Below are 24387 nucleotides of genomic sequence, written 5' to 3' on the forward strand. Positions count from 1 at the left end.
GCAGCAGTGATATTAATGGTCAAGGCTTCTGTATGACCAGCTTGGTCCAGAAGTGTCCTCTCTGTTTTCTGATGGCAGTTGTGAGTTATAATAGGTCTGTAGAATCATACTGTTTCAGAGCACTGAGGTGATGAGAGTTTCCATCCAGTCCTCTGGGCTGTGTCCTAATGCCATGTTGTTGTGTCTGCCTTAAAAGAGGAGCGATGGAGAGCAGTGGAGTTTTCCCCCCCTTGTGATCTGTGTGCCCTGGTGTACAAACCTTGCCTCTTTAGAATAAGTGCTTAAACATGAATAGTCTCTGGTTTTGATTTGTTTTGCTACTTTAGGTTACAGTATTGAATAGGGAGTGTGAGCCCTTTCCTTGCTGCAACTGTTTTTTTACACCTTAAACAAGAAGGACAGAAGAATTACTGTTATGTCTTAAAATAAGCTCATCAGCTTTTCCTGGATGAAATTAGGTTTTCCCTCAACATCCGATACCATATTTTATCGATGTGCTGCTGCTCTGGCTTAAATGTCTGTGATACAAGCCGGTTCTGCGGGAGAAAGGTGATTCTGCGGAAAGCTCAGTGTCCATGAGATTATCCCGGGGAATGTCTCTCACAGACTAAACCAGGGCTGCCGACCCGAAAGCAGAGAGTCCAGAACCCAGAAATCGAAGCTGCGGGGAGGACCGGGAGGGAAAGCGGGGAGCAGTAGCTGGCATTGGACGCGGAGGATGTGTGAGGACAGAGTAGGGGAAAGTGGGTTGATGCTGCTGCTGCTTACGGTTGTTTCTGCTGACGATGGATTTTCCTGACCCGGATTGTCCTGGTGCACGCAGCATTTTAATAAAACGTTTGAAGCCCTGTGGTGAGGTCCAATTAGATCTGTCAGATGAGTCAAAACCGATCAATGTATGTTGTTTTTTTTTCTCTGTGACTCATGATCATTCTCTCTGTGCCACTCTGGTGATTCACCATGAAAATTAAAGATCAGCCTGGCGATTCTGGGGCCAGCACTGGTGGCGCTTTCCTGGCGTTCGTTAAAGCCGTGTCGGGTGTTCCAGCGTGGGAAAGTGAGCTGTGTTTTGTAGGTGTTACCTGGAATACTTCTGCCATCCGCCAGGCTCGCTGGTTTAAATGCCCGGCAACTTTTACAACTTTTACAATGCGTAAAAGAATCCACAGTGATCTGAAATAGAACAAAAAATGAAGTCTAAGAAAGTGGAATTTAACAAGAAATAGCTGCCCCCCCCCCCGCCCGTACTGTTGATTATAATTTCCATGAAGTATTGGGTACTTTTGGTGTAAAATAATTATTTCCTGTAAGCGCTGTTTTTCCACACTGAAATTTGCTTATCTGAACCCTTCCCCTAATCTTTCTAAGTTCACATTATTGCACTCTTCTGGTCGACAAAATGTTATTCTTTCCTTTTTGATTCCTGTTGTGGCAAAAGATCATTAAACACTGAACATGATGATAGCATAGGCTATTTTGTTTTTATATTCACATCAGTGAATAAAACGTTTCATCTTCAAAAAATTAACAGAAGTCAACACTTACCTTTAGCTACAAAATAGCTAGTTCTGAGGAGACTGCCTCGCCGGCCATAAACGCTACTTCAGTTTTAATCTTCCTGACTAATTTCATTTTGTTTCTTACATGATACAAAAAGTTCTAAAATTTCATTTTGCAGTCCTGGAACAAAGGAGCTGAGCATACCAGAAGCCACATCCTTTTCCAAAATGTATTTAAAGCCAACTTTCCCAGTGCTATTAATTGGGCTTTCACCTGTACATCGATTCTTTAAAATACTTTACGTCTCGCAGTTCTGTCTACATAAGCTGGATGGTGACTGCACAGTTCTCTTAGTATTCAAACTCATCATTCTGAGCCTTGCTTAAAAGGTTGCCCATATAAAAGCTGATTTTAATTACAGCGTAGCAGTTCAATGAGCTTGGAACACCACCTCTGTATGATTGCCACAAGGCTGTTTGCATTGTAGCTGTTGGGCCCCAGAATAAACATTTTTGCCATCTCAGTTTTTACCATGCCTTCCGGCTATTTTTTGTGCCAACGTTTTCGGACAGCTGGCACAAGGCTGTCGGTCCAGTAGTCTATAAGCCCTTCTCTTCAGTTACATCAGCACGCGCACGCAGGAAAATCAAAGGACCTTCTTATTCAAGGCTGTGATCGGCACAAGACTGCCAATGTCACTTTCAACACTCAAATTACACAAGGTGTGTTGATTAGTAGGAGAAGCAATTATGCTTGCATTCCTATGCAAATGAAGGACGTGATCACTTCTGATTGACAGGAAACATCCCAGGTTTAATAAGTAAATGACTATGGTAATTCAGGTACTGAGATTCTTTGACTTGTCAGCATCTTTAACCGGGGAATGAACCTTGACTTTAATGAATTAGAATTTGAATGACTGCTTTTCAGATGCAAAGAACAGTCCATTGTGTTAAAAGATCTAATGGCAATACAATACTTACAGGCCTGCATATGTATATATATATTAGATAGGTATTATTGATCACAACAGTTCTTACAGTTAGTTCAAGTTTATTTGTCAGTCCAGCCATATACAAGTATACAGAGGAGCGAGATATCGTTCTCCAGGTCTACGGTGCAAATACAGACAGACACTGACAAGACAATGCTATAGATGCACCTTTTTTACCATATGCCATCTTGGGGTATGAGGTACAGTGTTACGGTGATTATCAGTAATTGCTCAGGTTTTTTTAACTGGTCTAATTTTGTAATATCTACTGTCCCAATTTTTTTTAATTGGGACTAATTCTACTAAGGACAGCTTTAAATGGGCTCCTAACATTTTGGCCAGCGCCTTATTTGCATAGAAAGCTTCTGGTACTGAACTGTTTTTCACTTTGAGTGAAGTGGGCTGCAGAAGAGTGCACAGCTCAATAGAAACAAAATCCTGATGCTCCAATTTACAGGGGTCAACAGTTCATGTGTGCACCCAGCACAATCGAAAAGCTTCATTTTGCCTTCTAGTATTATTTTACAGCATGCCTTATTTTTAGAAGTCTGGAAATCAGAAAAATGATCCCTAATTGACACATTGGGAGTGTTCTTTATCTTGCTTCCCGGTAAGTTATTAGATGTTAATTCATCTGCCAGCACCCCCGCAGTGCGAGTTATTTGTTTAAATCTGGGGATTCCCATGGTGCATTTGTAACTACCCTACAGAAGACGCTTCTCTCTGTGATTATTTAACATTACATGCTGACTTATAATGGTTATCAGTTGAAGAATGTTAGCAAGGGACAAGGAAAGTTATTTATTTGCAGAAAAGGCAGTGTCAGTATCCATGTGTGGCGACGAGCACTCGGTCCTGCTCAGGAACTACTCCTGATTTGGGATTTTCTTTCTTCTCCGAGAGTTTAACCCACGTGATGTTCTTAAAACCTAATTGGATATCTGTGGCATATTATGTCCCTTAATTTAGGAGGTAGAGTGTTGTGTCTTTTTGTCCATTCCATTTTCTAAGATTTTTTTGAGTCATCTGGGAGAGTTTCATTGTGTCACTGGGAGAGTGGGGAGGCTATTGTGTCACTGGTGAGAGCATTGTGTCACTGGGGAAGGTATTGTGTCATTGTGTCACCGGTGAGAGTATCGTCAAGATGCTGGGTTTTCAGTGCTCTGAGACCAGGATTCCCTAAACCGCAAGCGCAGGGGGCTGCTAGGACTGGGTGGAACTGAGCTTTCAGTGCTGATCACTGGTCCAGCTTTCTTAGATTTTATTTTTATACGGCATGCAAACCTCCGAGAGATCAGGCCACTCCCATGACCTGCATAGGTACTGTACAAAGCCATGTGGATAAGAGGTGGATAGTTAGTCAAATTATGTTAGTAAATTATTTACACAGTAAAAGCAAATTAGTAAAATAAGAGAAATAAATGTTTGATCCTTCAGAGGGATAAAACATGCTGCCTAGATTAATTGGTGTCTCTACGTTGCTCTGTGCATGTCCCTTGCCTGGTGTCCAGTCTAGGGCTACTGGGACAGGATGCTGTAACCCTTGCCAGGAATAAGGATCCATAAGTTTCTAGGTTTACTTTTGAATCATTTGGAAAAAATCCCTAAAAACATTACAGTGCAGCTCCAAAAGCCCAGTAACAACTCTCATTTGTGAAACCTCTTGACCTCTCAACCTCTCGGAGAGATGTGTACGATGTTGTTGAAATGAGTGTGCGTCTGCAAAGTTTAACAGCAGTGCAATGACACCTCCACCCCCAAGAGGCTGTGTTTTATACCAGGGAACTAAGGGAACTGGGGTTGTTGGTCTTGGCACAGTCATGAAACTGCTGAGTCCACTCTCCCAGCTAGCTTGGGATTCGGCAGTACAGGTCTGTCCCTGTGGTCCAGCATGTTTGTGCCTTTCCAGACTGGTTTGAAGTGAAGTGCTGCATCCTGCAACCTACAGTATGTCATCTCAAGTCAATTTAGAGACATATCATCATGAAACATACTATCTTTTAGCAGTGCATGTGTGGTACCACCATTGATTCCAATGCTGATGCAATATATATAGATGTATATGAAATATAAAAAATTTGCACTTGCACTCGCAGTCCCAATTGTAATTTATATGGATTGAATAAGCTCTGCATTATGGAAAAGCATGAGTAGACCAAATGCACATTTGTCAGGCTTAATAAATGTTAGGATGTAAATTATGAAGTTATGCTTCGAAATGTAAATGCACTTTATTTCAGTCCCTTAATGTAAGGGGGGAGGGAGAGTAAACATAAAAATTCTGACTCTTTTCACAATCAATAATAAACACAAAGAGTGTAGATGGTAACATTATAAAATATGTGAAGTCTCGTCGTTCATAAATTATTGCTTAAAAATGGGCATGTACACTAAAAATGTAAATACATTAATGTTATTAATAATGTAGTGACTAATAGTTCTATCAGGACCGTAATAGCGGTTTAATGGAATATGACAGCGAGAATATATTATAGTTCTTAAGGTTAGGCAGGACCCCACGGGACATATATCAGTGGATTTTTAAGTTGCTTTTTTGATTATTTAAACTAGCTACTTTAATTTTCCCCATTTTTACCATGGTACGGGTTTTTTCAATATCATGCAGAAACCGTACATGTGGTTTTAAATGATTAAATAATTTATCATTGTCAGTCATCTCACAGTTTGATGAGGGAACACCGTTTTTAGAGAAATGCTGCTGGTGTTTTCGCAGGGTTCTGAAATTTATGGTGCAGCATCGAGATCATTGCTTTATCATTTGTGATCTGTTTCAGTACTGTTATGCCACAGTAACAAAGGAACAAAGGTAAAAGAGGAACTTGCCTAAAATTACTGTATATTGGTCTGTGAAACATGAGACATGAACAGAGGGTCTACTGCAGATAAAGAATTTGATTAAATTTAAACACCTAGCTGGGTTCAAGCATCTGTAGGGTGACATGCTGAGTCAGGATGCCTGCTGGTCTCTCTTGTGCTGAGCAGTCTACACCGGAGAAAACTGAAATAGCCTTAGGGGTCACCTGTTGCTGTGTCCTGATTAGACACTAGGGGCTGCTGTAGTCTGCTTTACCTGTGCACTGTTCATTTTAGAAGCCTAAAAAATGCTGTGGGCTTGTTTGGCACAAACAACACTGCTACTACCCAGCCTGAATCACAATAACTATGTGTTTGCATGTGTACCAGACAGGAATTTACAGCAGAGACATGGTAACCTAAAATTTCCTCTGCCTCTGGGTCTATAAAAAAACCACAGTTGACTGCACAGCTTTCTTGACATCCACAGAGGAGTCAAGTGTGCTTGTGCCACGGTTAGGGGGGTGTTCGCTGTCTTTACCACACTGTGGAGGACTCTTCATCTTGGTGTTACTTTTCACGGGGTAAAATGTGTTGGCAGTACCAAACCTTCACAGTGCTGGGACAAACATGCCCCCCATCCCGTTCCATTCTCTCTGCGGCTCATCACAATGTGGACACCCTGGGGTATGAGCAGGAGGCTGCACATAGCTTTCCTGTTAAAACCACATGTACAGTTCCTGAACAATAAAAAACATATATCTAAAAATTAAAAAAGTTAGCATGTCGGGATGTGTTGGTTCCTGCCCGAGTGGCAGTCCAGAATCATAAAATCATAGGAGACCTGTCATTAAACAAGTATGGAACTCCTGTATATGCAGGAAGCACTCCGCAAACTACCAGCAAGACTGCACAGATATGTGACACCTGGGCAGTCTTATTGCTTTGGCCTTGTCTAGGCATCTAATCGACAGACTGGTGGATGCCAAGACTATATCCATTAAGGAGACAGAGACACTTTTTTTTTTTCGTTCCACAAATACTTCCCCTCCCTTTCTTCCTGTTAGGCAGAATTGCCCTCACACGCATTTCCAAACGGGGAAAGAAAAATCTTCAAAGCACAAACTTACGAGCGCGTGGCTGCCCTTCCCTACCTCTGCAATCAGAGTGGCAGGGGTTTGGAGCAGTCTGCCCAGCCATGTTGTTAAAGGCAATACCCTGGCTTTTTTTAGGAAATGGCTGGACAAGATTGAATTAGCTACTAAAAGCTAATTGTTCTTATGTCAGTAAAATTTAAAGGTCTCCCTGCCAGTACCAATCAGCTTTTTCTTTTTTAAAGGCAGTGTACTAATCTAAATTGAAGGGCATTTTAAGCTTTGTAAAAGAAGTAGCAGACACTGTGGCTGGCAGGTGTAGGTATAATATTGCGGGAGCACTTTTCTGAATTTACTGATTAAGCACATTGAACCAGCTGTACAGTGTCAAGTTTAGAGAGGTTTTTTTGAACGTTAATCTTCTGTTTTTTTTTTTTCCTGTGGATGCAAACCAATAATAGGCTACCCTTCATCTCACTCGTTTGTAATGTTCTTGCACGCCCCTCCTCACAAAGCTGAAACTCTTAAATCAACAGATATTAATTTAATATAATAAGCACATCAGCTAGCACTGAAACACTGACTCATCGACAGCAGCGTTGCTGCCTGATCTTGTTGGATCTCAGAGGCTTTCCTGGGGGGTGGACCTGGTCAGTACTGGGATGAAGGACCTCCAAGGAAAACTGGGCTGCTGCTGTAGGTGGCGTGGGTGGGCCAGTCACTTTGACAAAATGCGTCTGTTAAGTGACTAAATATTATTACTGCTACTAATAATAATTGCTTACACTTATATAGCACTTTTCTGGACACCCCACTCAAAGTGCTTTACAGGTAATGGGGACTCTCCTCCACCACCGTCAATATGTAGCCTCACCTGGATGATGTGATGGCAGCCAGAGTGCACCAGTCTGCTCTCCACACACCAGCTCTCAGTGGGGAGGGGAACAGAGTGATGGAGCCAGTTCAGAGATGGGGATTATTAGGAGGCCATGATTGGTAAAGGCCAGGTGGACATTTGGACAGGACTACAGGATAACACCCCTACTCCTTTCAAAAAACGCCCTGTGATTTTTAATGACCACAGAGAGTCAGGACCTCGGTTTTACGGTCTCATCCGAAGGATGGAGCTGTTTAATTACTGTTAACACGGGCCTGTTCGCGGCAGTGGTGACAGATGTGTGACTGTCCAACGGGAACAGCAGACTGACATAAGATCCCCCTTGCCAGGTGAAGATGGGATTTTGTGTCCGTCAGGTCGACTCGCTCACTTTCCCAAATAACAGGAGACTTGGGAATCAGATCCCCATTGGTTCTCCCAAGTGCCGCATGATGCTGGTTCAAACTCGGTCTCTCCTGGAGGATCCATTCTATCCTGCTTGGGTTCTGATCTCCTTTTGTTGGATTAGGCTCTAAAGCCAAATACCGCATTTATATCCTTTTGGAGAGGAGCTTAGAATGTGATTCAGGCTTTATGAAGAATGATTCACATTTCAACATTTATTGAACGTCAATGCAACATCTGGTTAACAGCTCAGACAGTCCTTATTTATTGTCCATATGTGTAATGGTGTATATACAGTAGATATACAGTATGCAGATACCAGGAAATATATAGCTAATTATGTCTTATTGTCTGCATATAAAGATGATGTAATCAGCGAAATAGTCTCATTCTTGTGTACAAACTTGTGTTTCCATCCACACCCGGCAAAGCTGGCTTATGTTCATTGCACAGTGCCTGTGCCTGTGTGTGTGGGTATGCGGGAAGGGGATGTTGCATTTCCTGTTCACGGTGCGCTTGAGATCAGGGGTTTGTCAGGGAAAAAGCCAGGCAGATTATCCTCCACAGGGAACAGGGAAAGTGGCTTCGTCATCCTGCTACTCAGTCAAGGTCACCAGCAAATGTCAGAACAGGTGGGACTGTCACCAGGCAGGCAGCCGCGTCAGCGCCAGCCCTCCCTGCTCTCACACACTGTGCTGTGCCAGTCTGCAGCTCTGGGTTTAAGCACAGGGTGCTTATGAGGGTAGTCCGCCTGTTCATCCAATAGCACTGGGAAAACTGCCCTGTTGATCGGTGCCCTTTGTTGCAGATAGGACCGGGGCACATTGACAGATCAGACCAGGGGGCATTACCATACTGAAGGAATTTACACCACTGTTGGCCACCAGGGGGTGCTCTGTAGTTACCCCCATCCCCTGCTCTTGATATAGCTGCAAGCTGAACACTGAACCACACACCAGAAAGTTAACCGGTGGTGAAACACTAGTGTTATAAACAAAAAAACTAGACCGAAATTACATAGGCAACATTAGAATGATACCAGGAGGTGGTGAAGTTCACCGAGTTTACCTGGTGTCGGTGGTGCATGGTTGAGGTGAGACGGGACACAGCATCTGCTGCCTGAATAGGGTGGTTATTGTACTTATGGTACTGGCACCACAGGTGTCTCTGAATTCCCCAGGCACACTGGAGGGGAAATTCTTCACATGCCAGTGGTGTTACAGAAGCCTCTGGATTAAAAGACAGAAACATCTAACACATAAATACTGACCTGTTCTGTCCTTTTTTTTTCTTATAAAGGAGTGGCTTCCTTTGAGACTCTTCAGTTTGGAGTAAGATTAACACAGATACAATGATCTGATTAGGTAGTTTTTTTCCCCGTTTTTCCAAAACCCTTTTAGGCTTCACAGGTTGTTATTGTTCTGTAATCTCAGCTTTTTTTCGTGCACAGACTTGATGTACACATTTTGATAAAAACTGAAAATTTGTAAACTTTAACATTATTGACCCCACACTTTCTAATCTGAAAAAAAAGACCAGAAACAATACAAGTGGATCGATTGCCAATAAAGACAACTGGAAACAGGGAATGAATCTGTACAAAGAAGATCTCACATCATTTCACTGGTCTTATTGTGCACTTTGTAGTACTGTTGACAAAACAACTCCACAAAACTCTTTTTAATGAAACACAAGCAGCAGTTTGGAATGTGATGGAGTCATGAGAATCTATTGTTTATGCTTTAGAGATCCCATCTGTAGTCTGGGTCTTGTTTTGTATAAGTCCTTTGAAAATCATAATTTGTTTCATTTGAAAAATGCAAGGTTACCTGAAACATTTTGTAATAAAAACATTTAAACACAGAGCAAATTAGTTTAAGCAACAAGCCCTCTGAAAATGTTGCGTAAGAACTGAGGTCTTTGTGTAAGCACCTGGCCAGGTTGAGAATGACCAGATATTTGTGTTTTTTCTTTCTTAAAAAAGAACTTTCTTGATTTCTATCTGTGTTATGGAAACTGCAGGGTAGCACCCAAGCAGACAAGCATTAGGTAAGTATGCAGTACAACCAGAAAAATATTGGCAGAACATCCCGCAAACTATGTAGATTTTTTATTTGTTTTGCATTTTCACATTCTGTTTCAGTTACACCCACATTTAAAGAAAAACAACATTTTTTTCTATTATGTATTAATCAACGTTTGAGTTCAGTAGCACAGTGTGTAGCAGTAATTAGGGACTCTGGGCTCATGGCTGGCTCTTTGTGGGTTCAAATCCAGCTGGAGGGGGGTACAGCAGGTGTGTCCCTGAGTAAGGTCCTGCACTGCAACCATTCCAGTGAAATTGCCTGCTGTACAAAGACGTTATCCTGGTTAAACCAGGACAGCCGAATTTACCAGCAGAAAAGTAAATTTAACAATAAGCCGTAGCTTTTGAGTCACAGAATCATTTTTGAACAGATCTTTGAGCTTTTTATCCAAAGAAGTTAGTATGTGTTACTGTGAAGCCCAATACTATCTGTACTCAAATACATTAAAAGAAGCATTTTAAACAGAGGTTAGGGTCTGGTTTAAATTTTGTCGTCGTAACCTGGTGAGGCCCAACTAACTGTACGCTACAGGTCCCAGCAGCAGTTCCTGAAGGAGAATTTAAAATGACTTTGAAGTAGGGTAGCTAAAAAAGGTTTTAGCAGTGCTTGCTATTTTAGGGATTAAACATGCAGGCTGTTAAGCCTTCCTCGTCATTTACCTGGCCTGTTTAAAACCTAAGAATTTCCATTTTTCCCCAGCAGTTTTAAAACAAAAATGCACCGCTGCATGTTTCTGCTGCACAGGACGAGCTGGCTCCATTTTCAGTAATAATGTGGCTTAGATTTTCATCCCAGTACCTCTTTAAATGCAACGCCTGTTGTCTCGCAGTAGCACCTAATTAATCTTGACAGCCCTCAGCGGAACAAGAAGGCTTGTCAATTTGATGTTGCTCCGTGCCGTTCCTCGTCCGGCCAGTAGATGGCGGTGTTATTCTTCTGTGACTCCAGTGTTACTCCGCATGTTCCGGGCGGACGACTGGAGTTGAGAGAAGAGTCAATTCTCGCCTTATGCTTTTGTAGTGGGATTGCTGGGTGATAAGTTAATACCACTGCATTGTATCATTGAAAGAAGTTTAGAAGCTTTTTTGGTTTAAGGCTGGTGATTAAGCCCTGTGTTATGATGGGTCACAATAGTGAAAGTTATAATTCAGGATGCACAATATTTTACATTGTTTTCTTTATATTTTGTATATTGGACAGGTTTGATTGGCAGGCTTTGCATAGGTTTCAGGCAAAAAGACCTTTTCTTAATTGTTGCTTGTGCAGAGCAATTGCATCCCCATTTCCACTTGTTTTGCTAAAAGATATCCTTTTGCCTTCTTTTAGTGTGTGATATATTGTATCTGGCGTTTGTGAGCAGCACGTTTCAGAAATTCACAGCGCTCTGCAAGACATCTTGAAAAAGAGAAGTATGTGGAAACTGGTGTGGTGTTCTTGGAAAAACATTATCTTTGAATTTTTCTGTGAAAGCACTGAGAAAAGTTGTATTATGATTATTGGTGTTTTAAATGACAAATTCCTTGACCAGCAAAGCACTGTGCAGCTGCTGCCAAGATGCATGCCTTGGTTTAATGATTATCAGATTGTTTGCTGTGCACTGTACAGAAGTCTGAATTTTTGTCAGTTTTAGTTACTTGTGACAGCATGGTTCTTATCCAGCCACTGCAGTTAAAATTCTGTCAGCACCTCACTCTGAAGTCTTTTTCCTCGTACTGTGCTTCCCATTGGTGCTGCTTTCATTTTGCGTCCATCAACTAATTGGATGCGAAGGGTTATAGTCTCTCATTGTATTGAAGGACAGGGATTCAGCACCATGATCAGAGTGCCTTTGTGTCTGCGTGTGGATGTGTGCCTGTGTGTGTGTCTGTCGGCGTGCATGTGCACGGTCCGGCCCAACTGAAAGACACACAGAGCCGCATGACACAGAATGTCATCACCGGCTACAAACAGGTTTTTTTTTTAAGCTGAAAAAAAAATCCTCAAATTACAGGAAAAGTGGCGTTGCATTAAAGAACAAAAGAGATCGATAGGAGTACATTAAATTTTGTGTGATTGAAAAAAATCAACTAATTAAAATTGATTACTCTTGGCTTTGTAAAAGTGTTTTGGAATTAAATTATTGCATGAAAACATTTTGACCAATCGCAGACCTGAGCAAGTATCCATTTACTGAATTGCTGGCAAGACTAGTGGAATTTGTGTAAGAAGAAAGGGGTTTGTAGTAGGAGCCTCTGTTTTCTTGCTTCTTCAACTAACTTGCCAATTTTAAACCTCTAGCGACCTTTAATGGCATGAAGTCCATTTCGTTTCTTTTAACATCTTAGGTGAATAAAAATAAATTTTTCAAATGTTTTAATCGCACTTTCGTAACAGACATTATGGTAAATAACATGAACACCCTTTCTGACGCATTTTCAAAAGAATGTGACAATTTAAGACTTAATAGTTCTGTCCAAAACCATTGACGTCTGTAATTAAGATGGGTGTTTTTTTGAAGAATAGTAAGTACATAGTTTCTAAATGGACATTGTTTCTTTTAGTTGCAGCATGTCCTGTTGTAGCTGTTCAGTATAATTCCTCACAGGGGGAGGGAAGGACCTTATGTGAAAAGTTCTCGGATGAAGGAAGTGATATGGGGAGACAAATTAGTGTTACGCCTTATAACGTTGAAGCGTTTCAGATCGCGCCCACTTCTAAACTTCCCCGAGGCATTTCTGGTAACTCTGCATTTGACAAAGCTACTTTGCCACCACAATCCAAACATATGTCACACCTGAGAGTAATACAGATACAGCTAATACACTGTAAAGACCCAGTCTTGAAAAGAGGTATTAATCAGTGGATTTAACATTGAATAAGTCTGTTGGACAATGGAGCTGTTTGCAGCTAGTCAGAGGAGACAGTAACTGAGTCCTTACCGACAGGTCCTGATGTCTTATCACATCATCAGTACTTACTGAGTGAGCTGAGATGGTTCTCTTCCAATCAGATGCATTGTGATCGGATTGCAATCTGATGTTTCTGAGCTGTGGCAATGTTTATTACTCGTTATTTATAACGAGTTTCATGTAGAATCTTGTGAAATGCATTGCAGATGGCAGGGAAGTGCCAAAGACATTATCCAGTTGAAAGCGATACAATTCCCAGAATTAAGTTTTTTTTTTACTAGTTTTGCAACTATCCCATTGGTAAGATATCGGTGAGCTTCATCTTTTTCGGACAGAGATGGATTTCACCTTAATAGTGTATGAAAACCTTCAACAACCCAGAATTTGGATTGTAGATGTCTGTGTTACAGTTATTAACCAAAATCAAAACAGTCATGTACGTAAGTTGCTCTCTTTTCATTTGTTGCAAAGATTTTAGCTTCCTTGGCACAAGAACGTTGTAGACCTGTAGACCAATAACTTCCAGATTGTGGAATTTCAGAAATAATTACTGTGCTTTTGGTTGGCGGTATGGGGCTTTGTAGGAGTAGCTTATGAATCCTGAACGTTTTCTTTGATCAGGACCTATTTCTTCAAATAAGACAAAGCTCGCTGAAAGAAAGAAGGCCAATCTTACTTCATTGTGCTGTGATGGACAGCTGCACAAGAGCATAGCTTGAGACCTTGACACAGGGTTATGTGAAGCACAGCAGTTGTGATTTACCCCAATGCGAAACCCAGTCAATACTGAAGCACGCTGACGAATCACTGCAAAAATATTTTTACTAAGGGCTACTGGAACAGTGTCTGAATGGAAAGTTGAAGCTTTAAATAAAGTGATTGGAAAAGGCACATATTTCTTTTTTTATTTTTTCCCCCCTTAAATTGCGTAATGATGTTCTGCTGAAGTCATTTTTGTAGCCCTGCCGATGGGGTACGACTATCACACATGAAGGTGGTTATTTTTAGTTGTTTAGTTTGTGGTTATTTTTTGCTTTTACATAGCAGACATCAATTAAGTTTTCCATTGACTTTTACCATTCAGAGAAATGTTCTTTCTGGCCTGCGTTTTAATTTTATCTTTGGTGGATTTAAAATATAAACTTTTGTTTCTACCACAGAGTTAAAGTTCTTTAATTATTTAGAGACATTAATTATACATATAGACCCATTACTTGATTTATTTGTCTTTTTACATGGCAACTAGAGAATACCTCACATTAAAGGAGAAATAACAATACGCAACATCTGCATTTCATTATATAGGAAATCATAAGAAAATATGTTGATGCTTCCGTTTAATGGAACTAATCAAAATACGTAACTGTTGCTTAGAGTGCAAGTCATCTGACATTATTTTCCTGAGGGAGGGTATTTTTGTAATGCCAGTTGCAGTTCTCATGAAGACATAATTTGTCACAAACTAGGTTAATATATATAGCACAATACTGGACAGTATCTGTTTCCAAAGGGTGTATTTGAATCGGTTCATGGTTTGGCTGTGCTTAGTGAATAAGAACTGTTTCAGAACTAGTGTACATATTACAGTATAGTGACCTTTTATTACATTAAGATGTGAGCAGGGAAGACGTTACCCTGTCTATATAGGGTCAGTAATGCTGTTTGCTTGTTATCTGCTCCCAGGAGGTACCCGTTTTCTGCTAAAGGTCCTTTTAAGCGGAAGAGAAGTGTTGTAATTAGAAGGGTATTTAAAGATGTACTTTTAAAAGATTAAAAACACTGCTCAGTACATCAGCTTGTTAGAGGAAAAGGAAATACCTAATTACATCAAAACCCCATTCCATCTTCTGGGTTTTTGTATCAGAGACCCATCAGGTTGAAAGCATCCAGGCAACTACTCCTGTTATCAAATCACTCATGAATCCTGCTAATTAAAATAGAGCTTCATTTTTTTTCTATTTTTTTTTCTCCTCAAACCATTGTTTGGCAGGAATTTGAAACGGGTTTAACACAATTTTTTCATGTCTATGATCCTTTTATTATATCAGTGGTGCTTTTCCATAAATGTACAGGGCAGGTAGAAATGAATTGATTCTCACTGAGGCCGAATCCCAGACTTGAAAACAGTTCCTCTCTTTGCTCTACTGCCTTTTCTGCTGCACCTTGGCAAAGAGGGCACCTGGGAACTTGGGGGCGTGACCACACCCTTTGCTTTATACATTGGAATAAGGGGGCAACAAAACAACAACAGTTTTTTTTCCCTCTAAGTGTGGGGGAAAAAAAGCAAGAAACATGTCTTTTAAGTCTCTCTTGCCTCAGATACCCTAGCCTGACAGAACACCGTTGTTGTCATTTGAACAGTAAATAATCCCAAGGGTTTTCTGTGCTTGTATTTATTAAATTATTATAACACAGTCTTGTAAAACAAGCTGATGTCTTAAGCTCAGTTGATTCTGGAAGACTTGTCTTATTCCCAGTCCTTCAAAGGCTGTATGTATGTATACCGCTGGGGAGATAGTCAGCCCAAGAAGATCTGCACTTAAGCATGCTGTTAGTTTTCTTTTACAGAAATCCTTAGGAAATAAATGAGCTAAATAAATAAAATTGTACACTACATATCAAACTACTGTTAGTGCGTGTTTGTAAAAATGTCACTCTTCTACCTCCTCCTTAGTACGTTGCTCCCCAGCCATGCTGACCTACTGATAATTAGGGTTGGCTGCAATTCTGGCTAGAGAAGCAAAGCACAGCCATTGTCACCGTCACCTTGCCCGTGGGACTGCTCAGGTGCTAAGACAGCCCGTCCCTACCCAGTCACACGGCTGGCAGCTCACCCAGTCCTGAAGCTGGCGTCCAAACCAGTACTGCAGCTGGCAGCCCAGCCAGTCCTGTAGCTGGGAGCCCTGCCAGTCCCGCCCACCTAGTCCTGAAGCTGGTGTCCCACCCTGTCCTGCAGCTGGCAGCCAACCCAGACCTGCAGCTGGGAGCCCAGCCAGTCCCACCCACCCTGTCCTGCAGCTGGCAGCCAACCCAGACCTGCAGCTGGCAGCCCACCCTGTCCTGCAGCTGGCAGCCCACCCTGTCCTGCAGCTGGCAGCCAACCCAGACCTGCAGCTGGGAGCCCACCCTGTCCTGCAGCTGGCAGCCCACCCTGTCCTGAAGCTGGCAGCCCACCCTGTCCTGCAGCTGGCAGCCCACCCTGTCCTGCAGCTGGCAGCCCACCCTGTCCTGCAGCTGGCAGCCAACCCAGACCTGCAGCTGGGAGCCCAGCCAGTCCCACCCACCCTGTCCTGCAGCTGGCAGCCAACCCAGACCTGCAGCTGGCAGCCCACCCTGTCCTGCAGCTGGCAGCCCACCCTGTCCTGCAGCTGGCAGCCCACCCTGTCCTGCAGCTGGGAGCCCACCCTGTCCTGCAGCTGGCAGCCCACCCTGTCCTGAAGCTGGCAGCCCACCCTGTCCTGCAGCTGGGAGCCCACCCTGTCCTGCAGCTGGGCCAACTTGCACTTAGTCATTTTTTTAGTTCGATATCCTAAAACCTTTAAAAAACATTTCTTGTCTTGAGGGTTTGTAGTGAAAAGGATTGTTTCATGTGGTCTGAAAAAATCCATTGAGTAAGAGGCTTATCAATTGCCCAACCCACCCCCTGTTATAAGTAGTCTTGATATTTTAAAAGAAAATGTGCAAATGTGCATACAAGAAACTCGGTTGTGGTTAGACGTTACTATAAATGAAATGTACACAATTCTGCTGAACGGTCTTTTTTTTACAGGAAAGGTAAAAAAGGCCGTTTTAAAATTTTTTCTCACTCATTTTGAAAATGCATTTTTTTGTGTTTGTGTATTAGTCAGCGTTAACCTGAATTCATTTTGTACAGTACCACCTCACTTGGCTAAATACTTTCATTCTCTGTTTTATTTTTTCTGAGATGTTCTGATGTGTAAATAGTATCTTATTGTTATTGTGCATTGCATTGCTTCACATGACATCTTAGTTTGCGTCTACTTTACTGTGCTAAATCATGGGTTATTTCTTAATTTTCTGATCTCAATTTAAAGCTGACTGTACTGTTTATACTAAACCATGGTTGAAAAGTGGTTTTCATAAATTTGAATGGCCACTGCAAAGAATTACAGTGTTATTATTAGTGTATTATATTAAAATCACCATTCATTCTGGTATAAAATTCCTTCTTCAGCACTGATGCTATGTGGTAAGGCAAAAAAGTAAGCAAATAAACAAAGTGTAGAAATCAAAAAAATATTAAGCAAACCACTTTGTGACAACATCTTGTTTTGTGGCATAGGCAACTGTATCTGCTAAAATGTTTACATTGTCTCGTAAAAATCTTCTTCTCAATACTTTAATAAGAACAGCAATAAGTTCAACAATACAGATTCCTTTGAAGGAATCATACCTTTTGTACTTTGCTGTATAATAAGGCTGGTGATAAATGGCTCGTATGAACTATTTTGCTTTTTATTCCTGTCCTGCAAATTCACTACATTTTAAAAGGCTTCGCAAGGCTCGGTTCACCTGAAAGATAAGTAGTCACTTTTTGCCATCTGATCTATAATGTCGTGAGGTTTCTTCCTTAAAGAAATTAGAGTTATTTGTCAGCCTCATGACATAATTTAATTTGCTTGTTATTTCTGCCCATTTCTGCTGTAAGATTTAAGGTGAAAAAGTCAAGAAAAGTGCATCTTTAAAGTCTCTGTCAATTGTAAACTTAATAAAAAGGCTTGGTAATGTTTAAATCCCGTCGTCTCCTCAACCATGCAGTTAATGTTTTGCATTTCTTTTCTGATTGAATTGTAGGCTTTTTTGCAGGTACACCTGACACTTTTTCGCTTACCTCATTTGTAAAGATTATTGGTTAGGATGTGCAGCACTTTGGTGCATTAGCAGCTTCAGTCTTAAAAGTCACATTATAAAATAATAATAAAAATATTTTACTGGTATTTAACAAATGCAGCTGGAGCCGGTGCCACCTTTTAATTTCAGGTAGTTATTTTGCCTGCAATATCAAATGCTGTCAATAATGCAACATAAAAATGAAACTAGGCTCCTTTTAAAAGCATTGAACATGTAGCATTCTATACTACAACAATGATGACCTATAAGTCAATACCTAGACAAGACTAAAATCTGCAGAATTTAGTTATAATTGATTGGAGATGTCTGGGTCGAACTTGTCTAAAAAGTCCTACGTCATCTGCAAAGAAATCGCATTTTCAGAAGATTACACACCACTTTCCCGCAAATGTACACCTGCTACGCTGTAGCGTTTTGTTCAGTTTTGCTTTTCATGCGCAGAGGAAACGCCTAGCACATTTACTAATATGCATGTAATAGAGCTTAACAAGAAGAGTCATTTTTGTAGTACATATATTATGGATTATTGTCTCCGGGTTAAATGCTCAAAGCTTGTGTTTCCAAGAGAGAGAGTTTCTCGTAAGCAGTCTACACACACACACACTTAACAAGTTTGTTAAACAAACAAGAGAGTTTTTTTACAAGTACATTATGGTGAGGGGACACATGCTTAAAATTGGCCAAGAGTTCTTTTATAAGAAAATTACTTTGTATAGAATATTGTCTCTTTTCTGTGTCCAACATATTTCTGTGTGACGTATTTGGTTTGCTTCACGGCTTGAATGTCGAACACTAAGAATCTGTTTCAATGTAAGCAGTACATAAAAACTTCAACACTTCTCTTTTAGATTTATGTAAAACTTTGTATTTTAGTAACCAGCATTTAAAGAAAAGTTTAAATGATTTACTAGCAACTACAGCATTGTTCAATATACGTTATTAATTCACAGTGTTTGAGTTTTTAATGCATAACTTTTACATAACAAAGCAAATATTTGTTTCCTGTTCACTCTTGCTTGTTCAGTTATTTCTGCAGGGTTTGTTTCAACGTTATACATATCCATGTGTGCTACTGGATGTAGGCAGTGTACCCTTAGATTTTAGTGTCCTGGTTTGCTTAAATATTGATCTTGGGGGGAAAATACCTCTTTTTTAAATTTACCCTGTTAATGTTGAGTTATGGATAAGAAACCTCATTTTCTGACTCTTAAACAGGCTAGTTCTGGAGCACATTAAATTGGTGTTGTTAGTATTACTGAAAGGCAGTTTATACTGTTCAGATATTTTTTGTAGTGTCAGAACATTCTCTAGGTTTATCTGTATGTGTGCACAAAAATCTGGCAATGCAAAAGAGAAATATTTGATTTATTGAATTATTGACTGAAACCAGTAAGCTGATTTTATGTTTTCAATTATTTTCTTTTGAAAGAACTGGTGAAGAATATTTACTGATTGTTAATATTTAGAACTAGAAAGAAAGAAATTTTACAGTGAAAAAACAAAAAAGGAAATGCGTAATATTGAGCCAAAACAACAGTTCAAGTCCACATTTTTCTGGTCCTGTACACAAATGCTGTATAAAGATCATGCATTTCCAAATCCAAAATATAATTTTAATCTGACGGTTACAGAGAAAACATGAATGAAAACTAAAACTACTAGATGACACTGTCATAGCTAGAAAGCTACAAGAACAGTGCCCAATATAACCTGATTTGGTGATAAACACATCCTAAAAACAGGCTTAAACTGTAAATACTGACATTGGGATGTGCTTCAAAGCAAAATCAATTCAAGTGTTTGCAAATAGGAGTGCAGTGTTACTTAGCTATTAATAATGTGTTTTTTTATTCTTGGCCTTACCAGTACAAAGAAGCTCATTTTTGCTGTTCTGAAATTGTGGAAGTGTTTGTGAGACGATACTGTAAATGAATTTGTATTAGACATATTTATATAATTCATCGGTTTAAAATCACATTTGATTTGTGGATGTTTTCACATGATTTTTAAACGTTTGGGGGCATTTGTATAATTTATTAAAAATAATGTTTTGCTTTTGATTAAATATTTTTTTAAATAATCGGATTTAAATTTAAGACTGTGTTAAGACAGTTTTTGGAAGCTATGATTTTTTTCTAACGGCGGTTGTCTTGTCTAAACTCAAACTCCTTAAAAGGTTTGTCACAGTGAAAGCTCTGACCAAGTGCCTTTCATAAGCCTTCAGCACTCAGATATCTAGGAACTTTCACACCCCAGGTATAAACCCTCTTTGGTACATTATGGTACATGTCGTGGTCGTTTTATAATCATTTTATTTTTCTATGAATTATGTACATATAGTTTTTGCAAAATAAATAAAACTTGAAATACTTAGTTGTGCCTGTTTGATATAAAAGGTATGCTTAGCACAGAAATACATACAAATTAGCAAGATCCCACTCAATGTTTCTGAAAAAGGCCTAAGTAATTTCTCAAATTCTATACCAGATTGTTTCCAAAATATACCCCATAATATGAAGATTTAAAATGTGAAATTATTTTATTGTGACTTTTGGTTTTCAAAAAACATTTGATCAGCAGTAGAAGTGTACAGTATGTCACCTCATCCCTGGTCATTTCTTTATTTGGATTTTTAACAGAAATAGACGTGTTCTGGGGTGTTCGTTGAAAGTGTTTGTCAGACGCAGACAGGTGATCCCGTTCAGTCCTGCTCTTTTTCTCGCTTTTCTGGTTTCTTTTCTTTTTTTTTTCTGTTCTGTGTGGCCTCGTTTCTCTAAGTCGGTGCGGCGCAAAATCCCAGCATGCCCCTTCACCTGCCCCTTTGTCTTACTCCTGTACAGGAGAAGAATTAGTATCTCCAGATTTGCTTTCCTGTATTTCTGCACTTCAGCTGATTTTGAAAATTTAATTCTTGGGGATTTAAACCATTCTTTATTATATGCAATGCATTTTCCAAAATGAATTACCACCGACAGCGTGCTCAATCTCTTTTTATCTTAAGTTGCTTTAAGAAAAGAACAGTAATCAAAACCTTTTAACCTATTAGAGAGATGACTTTTACAATTGAATCAAAGGGACCACAGGTGTGATAACTAATCATTTCAGCACCGCCTTTCGCTGTCTATTTTTCCTCTTTATTGATGTCAAATAGGCATTATTTCATGTTCATTGCCCCCTTTAAAAGCATTCATCCATGCTTTCCACTTAAAATTAATGTTTTCAATGACATTAAAGGAATGTATTTTTTAATTCTTCCAAAAGCACATTAAAGTGGAAATTAAGGTTTGTCTTGTAGAAAAACTTTAAAAAATCAATGATCTCCAAGCACTTACAACCACAGGTATTCTAGTGCTATTTAATTTTCTAGTGCATTAACTTTTAAAGTCATTACAATGTTCTGTTTTATGATTTGATCATAGCACATCTTTAACCCAAGGAATTACTGAAGTTTTTAGCAAAGTATTCTTTAGATATTAGATACAGATGAGCACTTTAGCATTAAATTTAGATCTTCACTCCATTCACTTTGGCTCAAGAATTTATTTTAAAGATGGTAATAGCGACTTAAGCTGCAGACTCTCTTTGGTTAAGTACAGACTGATGTGCTAATTCTATAACTGCTCGTTTATTCGTTTGTGGCCTTTAGTGGGGAAATGGGAAAAGTGGGTCTCGTTCTTCCTGATGAGAATTTGATAAAAGTTGTTTTCTTCTTTCATCAACAAAAATTATCTACTAAATAAGAGCTTCCTGAAATAAAAAAAGAAGTGCTGTGTTTCCATTGCACATGCCCATTTCAAAGGTGTAAAATGTAATCCATTGTTTTATATTTTTTACTTGAGGTTTTAGCTGATATTTATTCCTTGAAAGTGTTTTAATGAACATTACATTAAAAAAAAAAAACTTTGAGAGCTGGTGTTTTATTTCAAAGCATTGAAAAGCTGGTTGCTACCGGGCAGCTTCATTCCTCCTTGAAAAACGAGGTTAATTTGAATGCCAAAACCAAATTGGCGTTTTGTAATTGTTGTGTTCATTTGGTACTTTTAAGAGAAAAGCAGAAATTACAGGTGAATCCTGCCTTGTTTTTTTGTAGTCGATTCTTCAGCTTCCTGTGTTGTTGTGGCAGGTCCACCAAAAGGAACTGCTTCGAATTGGAGCCACTGTCTGCTCTCTGGGCACATCTGCTCGAGGCTGGAATCAAGTGGGACAAATTGCCCGAACACTAAAAGGGAAGCTAACTGACTCACAATGTGGTGTGGCTTTCCCGTGTTAGAAAGTTACATGTACACATCTGTTATGTGTCTCACTCTTTTCAACAGTTGTTGTCCCCAGTTTAATACTATTAAGGCTTTGGAGTACTTCTGGATTGGCGTTAGGAAATTATACACGGCTTTCAATTTACCTTTTGTGCGTTTTGTTCTATTCTTTTGCAGATTGCTACAGCCATTAAGTTTTTACAGAACCAGAAAGTACGTCAAAGCCCCGTGGCCACAAGGAGAGCCTTCCTGAAGAAAAAAGGTAGGGTCCTGCAGAAACTCTTTAACGCCATTGCCCATTGACTGTTTCTATCAAGAGAGGACACAAAGGCGCTTGTTTAAATTTGTTTTGCCTATTTCCTTTCCTGTGCGTTTAACAAAAGACGTCTTTGTCTTCAGTGTTGGTGAATCTAAGGTTTAACTTAATCCTCGAGCCTTTGGTAGATAAGAAGTAAATGTGGTAGCTGGCTTATAATAGCTATACCAGGGGTTATGTTTTGAAACATTTTATTGCGCACAAAATCTTGAGATTTTCCTTTCAAGTGTATAAGAAGAAATTAAAAAAAAAAGTGTCAGGTTTGGTTAAAAACAATTAAAGCAAGTCATAACACTTTGTTCTTTAGAATAATGTAACCAACAAAATATGTTGTGGCCAGGAGAGATGAAACATATATTTTGTATGTAGGACTAGATCTTCTGCTTGGACAGTTGTTGAATATCTTAAGTAATATCTTGAATAGTAAGCAGTAGTGTGTGTGACAGATGATTGGCTCAGAATTGATCTGAGCCTATTTTTATTACTAAACAAATTTAGTAATTATTATTGTGCAGTTTAATTAATAGTGTTACTGTATGTTTGGCAAATGTAACTCTTAAATTCCACCTTAAGTTTAGTTTAAGAGAAATTTTAACAGCTCTGCCCAGCATAGACATAGCATTTAAGAGGTGAGAACACGTGGATTTGGAAGGAAAAAGACAGCTAGTTGTATTTTAAAATTAAAATCAGAGCAGTAGTTGACAGAGAGCGTTTTCAGTCAGAAATCAGAAGTGGACTGCGATGTCAGCTGTTTATTAGAGCAGCCCTGCCTTTTGCCCCCCACAGGAAGTGGGAGCGACCAGCATGGTTTCTGTTAGCTTGCACGATCTGCTGATCCGTTCCGTGCAGCGCTGGTATCTTGTTTTTCGCCTCCGAGGCTCGAGCGGCTGTCGGTGTGCTTTGACACCGCCGTTATTTTGCCTAATTGAAATGAAGTGCTGGCAACTGCAACTGCACAGGCTCTGGCTGACGTGTCTTTGCAGATTTTTCCTTTTTATTGTGGAAACAGAAAAAGATCACCTGTGGGCTTCTGTTGCATTTGGCGACTTCAATATTTGCACTTGCCAAGATGAGATGGCCTGTGGCAACTTAGGGGGCTGCCTAATATCACTTCACATTCATCACTAGAACTTGACAGTGAAGAAGCTGTTTATAATTGATAGGACAAGACTCCATGGTAGTGTATCACTTTGTTGTGAGTACTAGAACAGAACAGATGACTTGCAGTAGGTAGAAAGCTTTGGATATATACATTGGGGGAATAAGTTGTATTATAGCCATAGGATGTAACTAAGTTGTTTTTTAAATGTTGAGTATACCTCATGTATGCAGAATAGCAAAATTGCCATTGATATTTTGGTAGATCTTTTCAGACTTCTAATTGTTTTTTTCGGAAACCTTCCTGTTAATGTTATTGGCTTCCCAATTGAACAGAAGGGGTGGGGATTGACATTGGCGTTAGGTGTCCATCGTGCCGCCTGAGCGGTCACCTGCTGTTAAGGCCAAAGGTCAAGGCAAAGCTTCTCTGGCCTCTAAGGTCAGGTGGAGGTCAAGCTCAAAAGAGAGCCCCATGGACTGAGTGGGGCAGATGAATAACCAAACTGCTAGTTCACTTCATTGGGATGCAGAAAATTAATATCGACAAATCCCCCTGCACTTTCAATGGAATTGTCAATTGTGTGTGCTCCCAGCGTTTAAAGGCTTTTATTTATTTAACTTGCTGTCATAACCATGTGGCGTTAAAGCAGAAGGCAGCATTGAGCAGTGTAAAAAGGGCACCCATTTATTTCAGAAACAAAACACGTAAAATCTGCTTGCGTGCAGATTGAATTGTTTCTGCATATTTAATGCTGTTGCTACACATACACGGTGTTTTGACCAAAAAAAATAAATTTGTCTTGTTTGCACTCTCTTCTGGATTTGTTTGCAAATGAAATTAATTTTTAATATCAATATGGATTCACACTTCCCTTTAACATCGTCAACCTCTGAGTGAGTTCCTGTTTTTATTCACTGCCTGTCAGTGCAACTTAGTTTTCTGGTTGCTGCCAGTAGCCAAGTAAACAGTTTAAAACTGGGCTCCACTAACATTTTTCATTGCCAGTCACGTGTTCTCCTCACTTGTGCCTTTTTAAACTGTTTCAAAGAGGGCGCGTTGGATTTTCAAGTTTGGAAAACTCATGTTATCCCAACTCATTAAACTCTGGGATGATAATGAATCCCCTCTCTGGGCACCAGATTTTGAAAACTGCTTATCAAATTGAAAAGAAAATGAGTATGAGTGGTG

The 24387-nt window shown here is 39.9% G+C and overlaps 1 protein-coding gene across 2 annotated transcripts in view; it reads left to right on the top strand.

Annotated features, from left to right (window-relative positions):
- pex14 (peroxisomal biogenesis factor 14) overlaps nucleotides 1–24387 on the top strand; it is an 82565-nt gene that overhangs the window by 13374 nt on the left and 44804 nt on the right. For both annotated transcript variants that reach the window (XM_088937971.1, XM_088937972.1), the window contains exon 3: nucleotides 21962–22046. In XM_088937971.1, coding sequence (XP_088794097.1) covers nucleotides 21962–22046 — 85 coding nt within the window. The remainder of the gene's footprint in view (nucleotides 1–21961; nucleotides 22047–24387) is intronic.

Source organism: Atractosteus spatula, chromosome 20, assembly GCF_055471065.1.
Source record: "Atractosteus spatula isolate fAtrSpa1 chromosome 20, fAtrSpa1.hap1, whole genome shotgun sequence".
Classification (NCBI taxonomy): Eukaryota; Metazoa; Chordata; class Actinopteri; order Semionotiformes; family Lepisosteidae; genus Atractosteus; species Atractosteus spatula.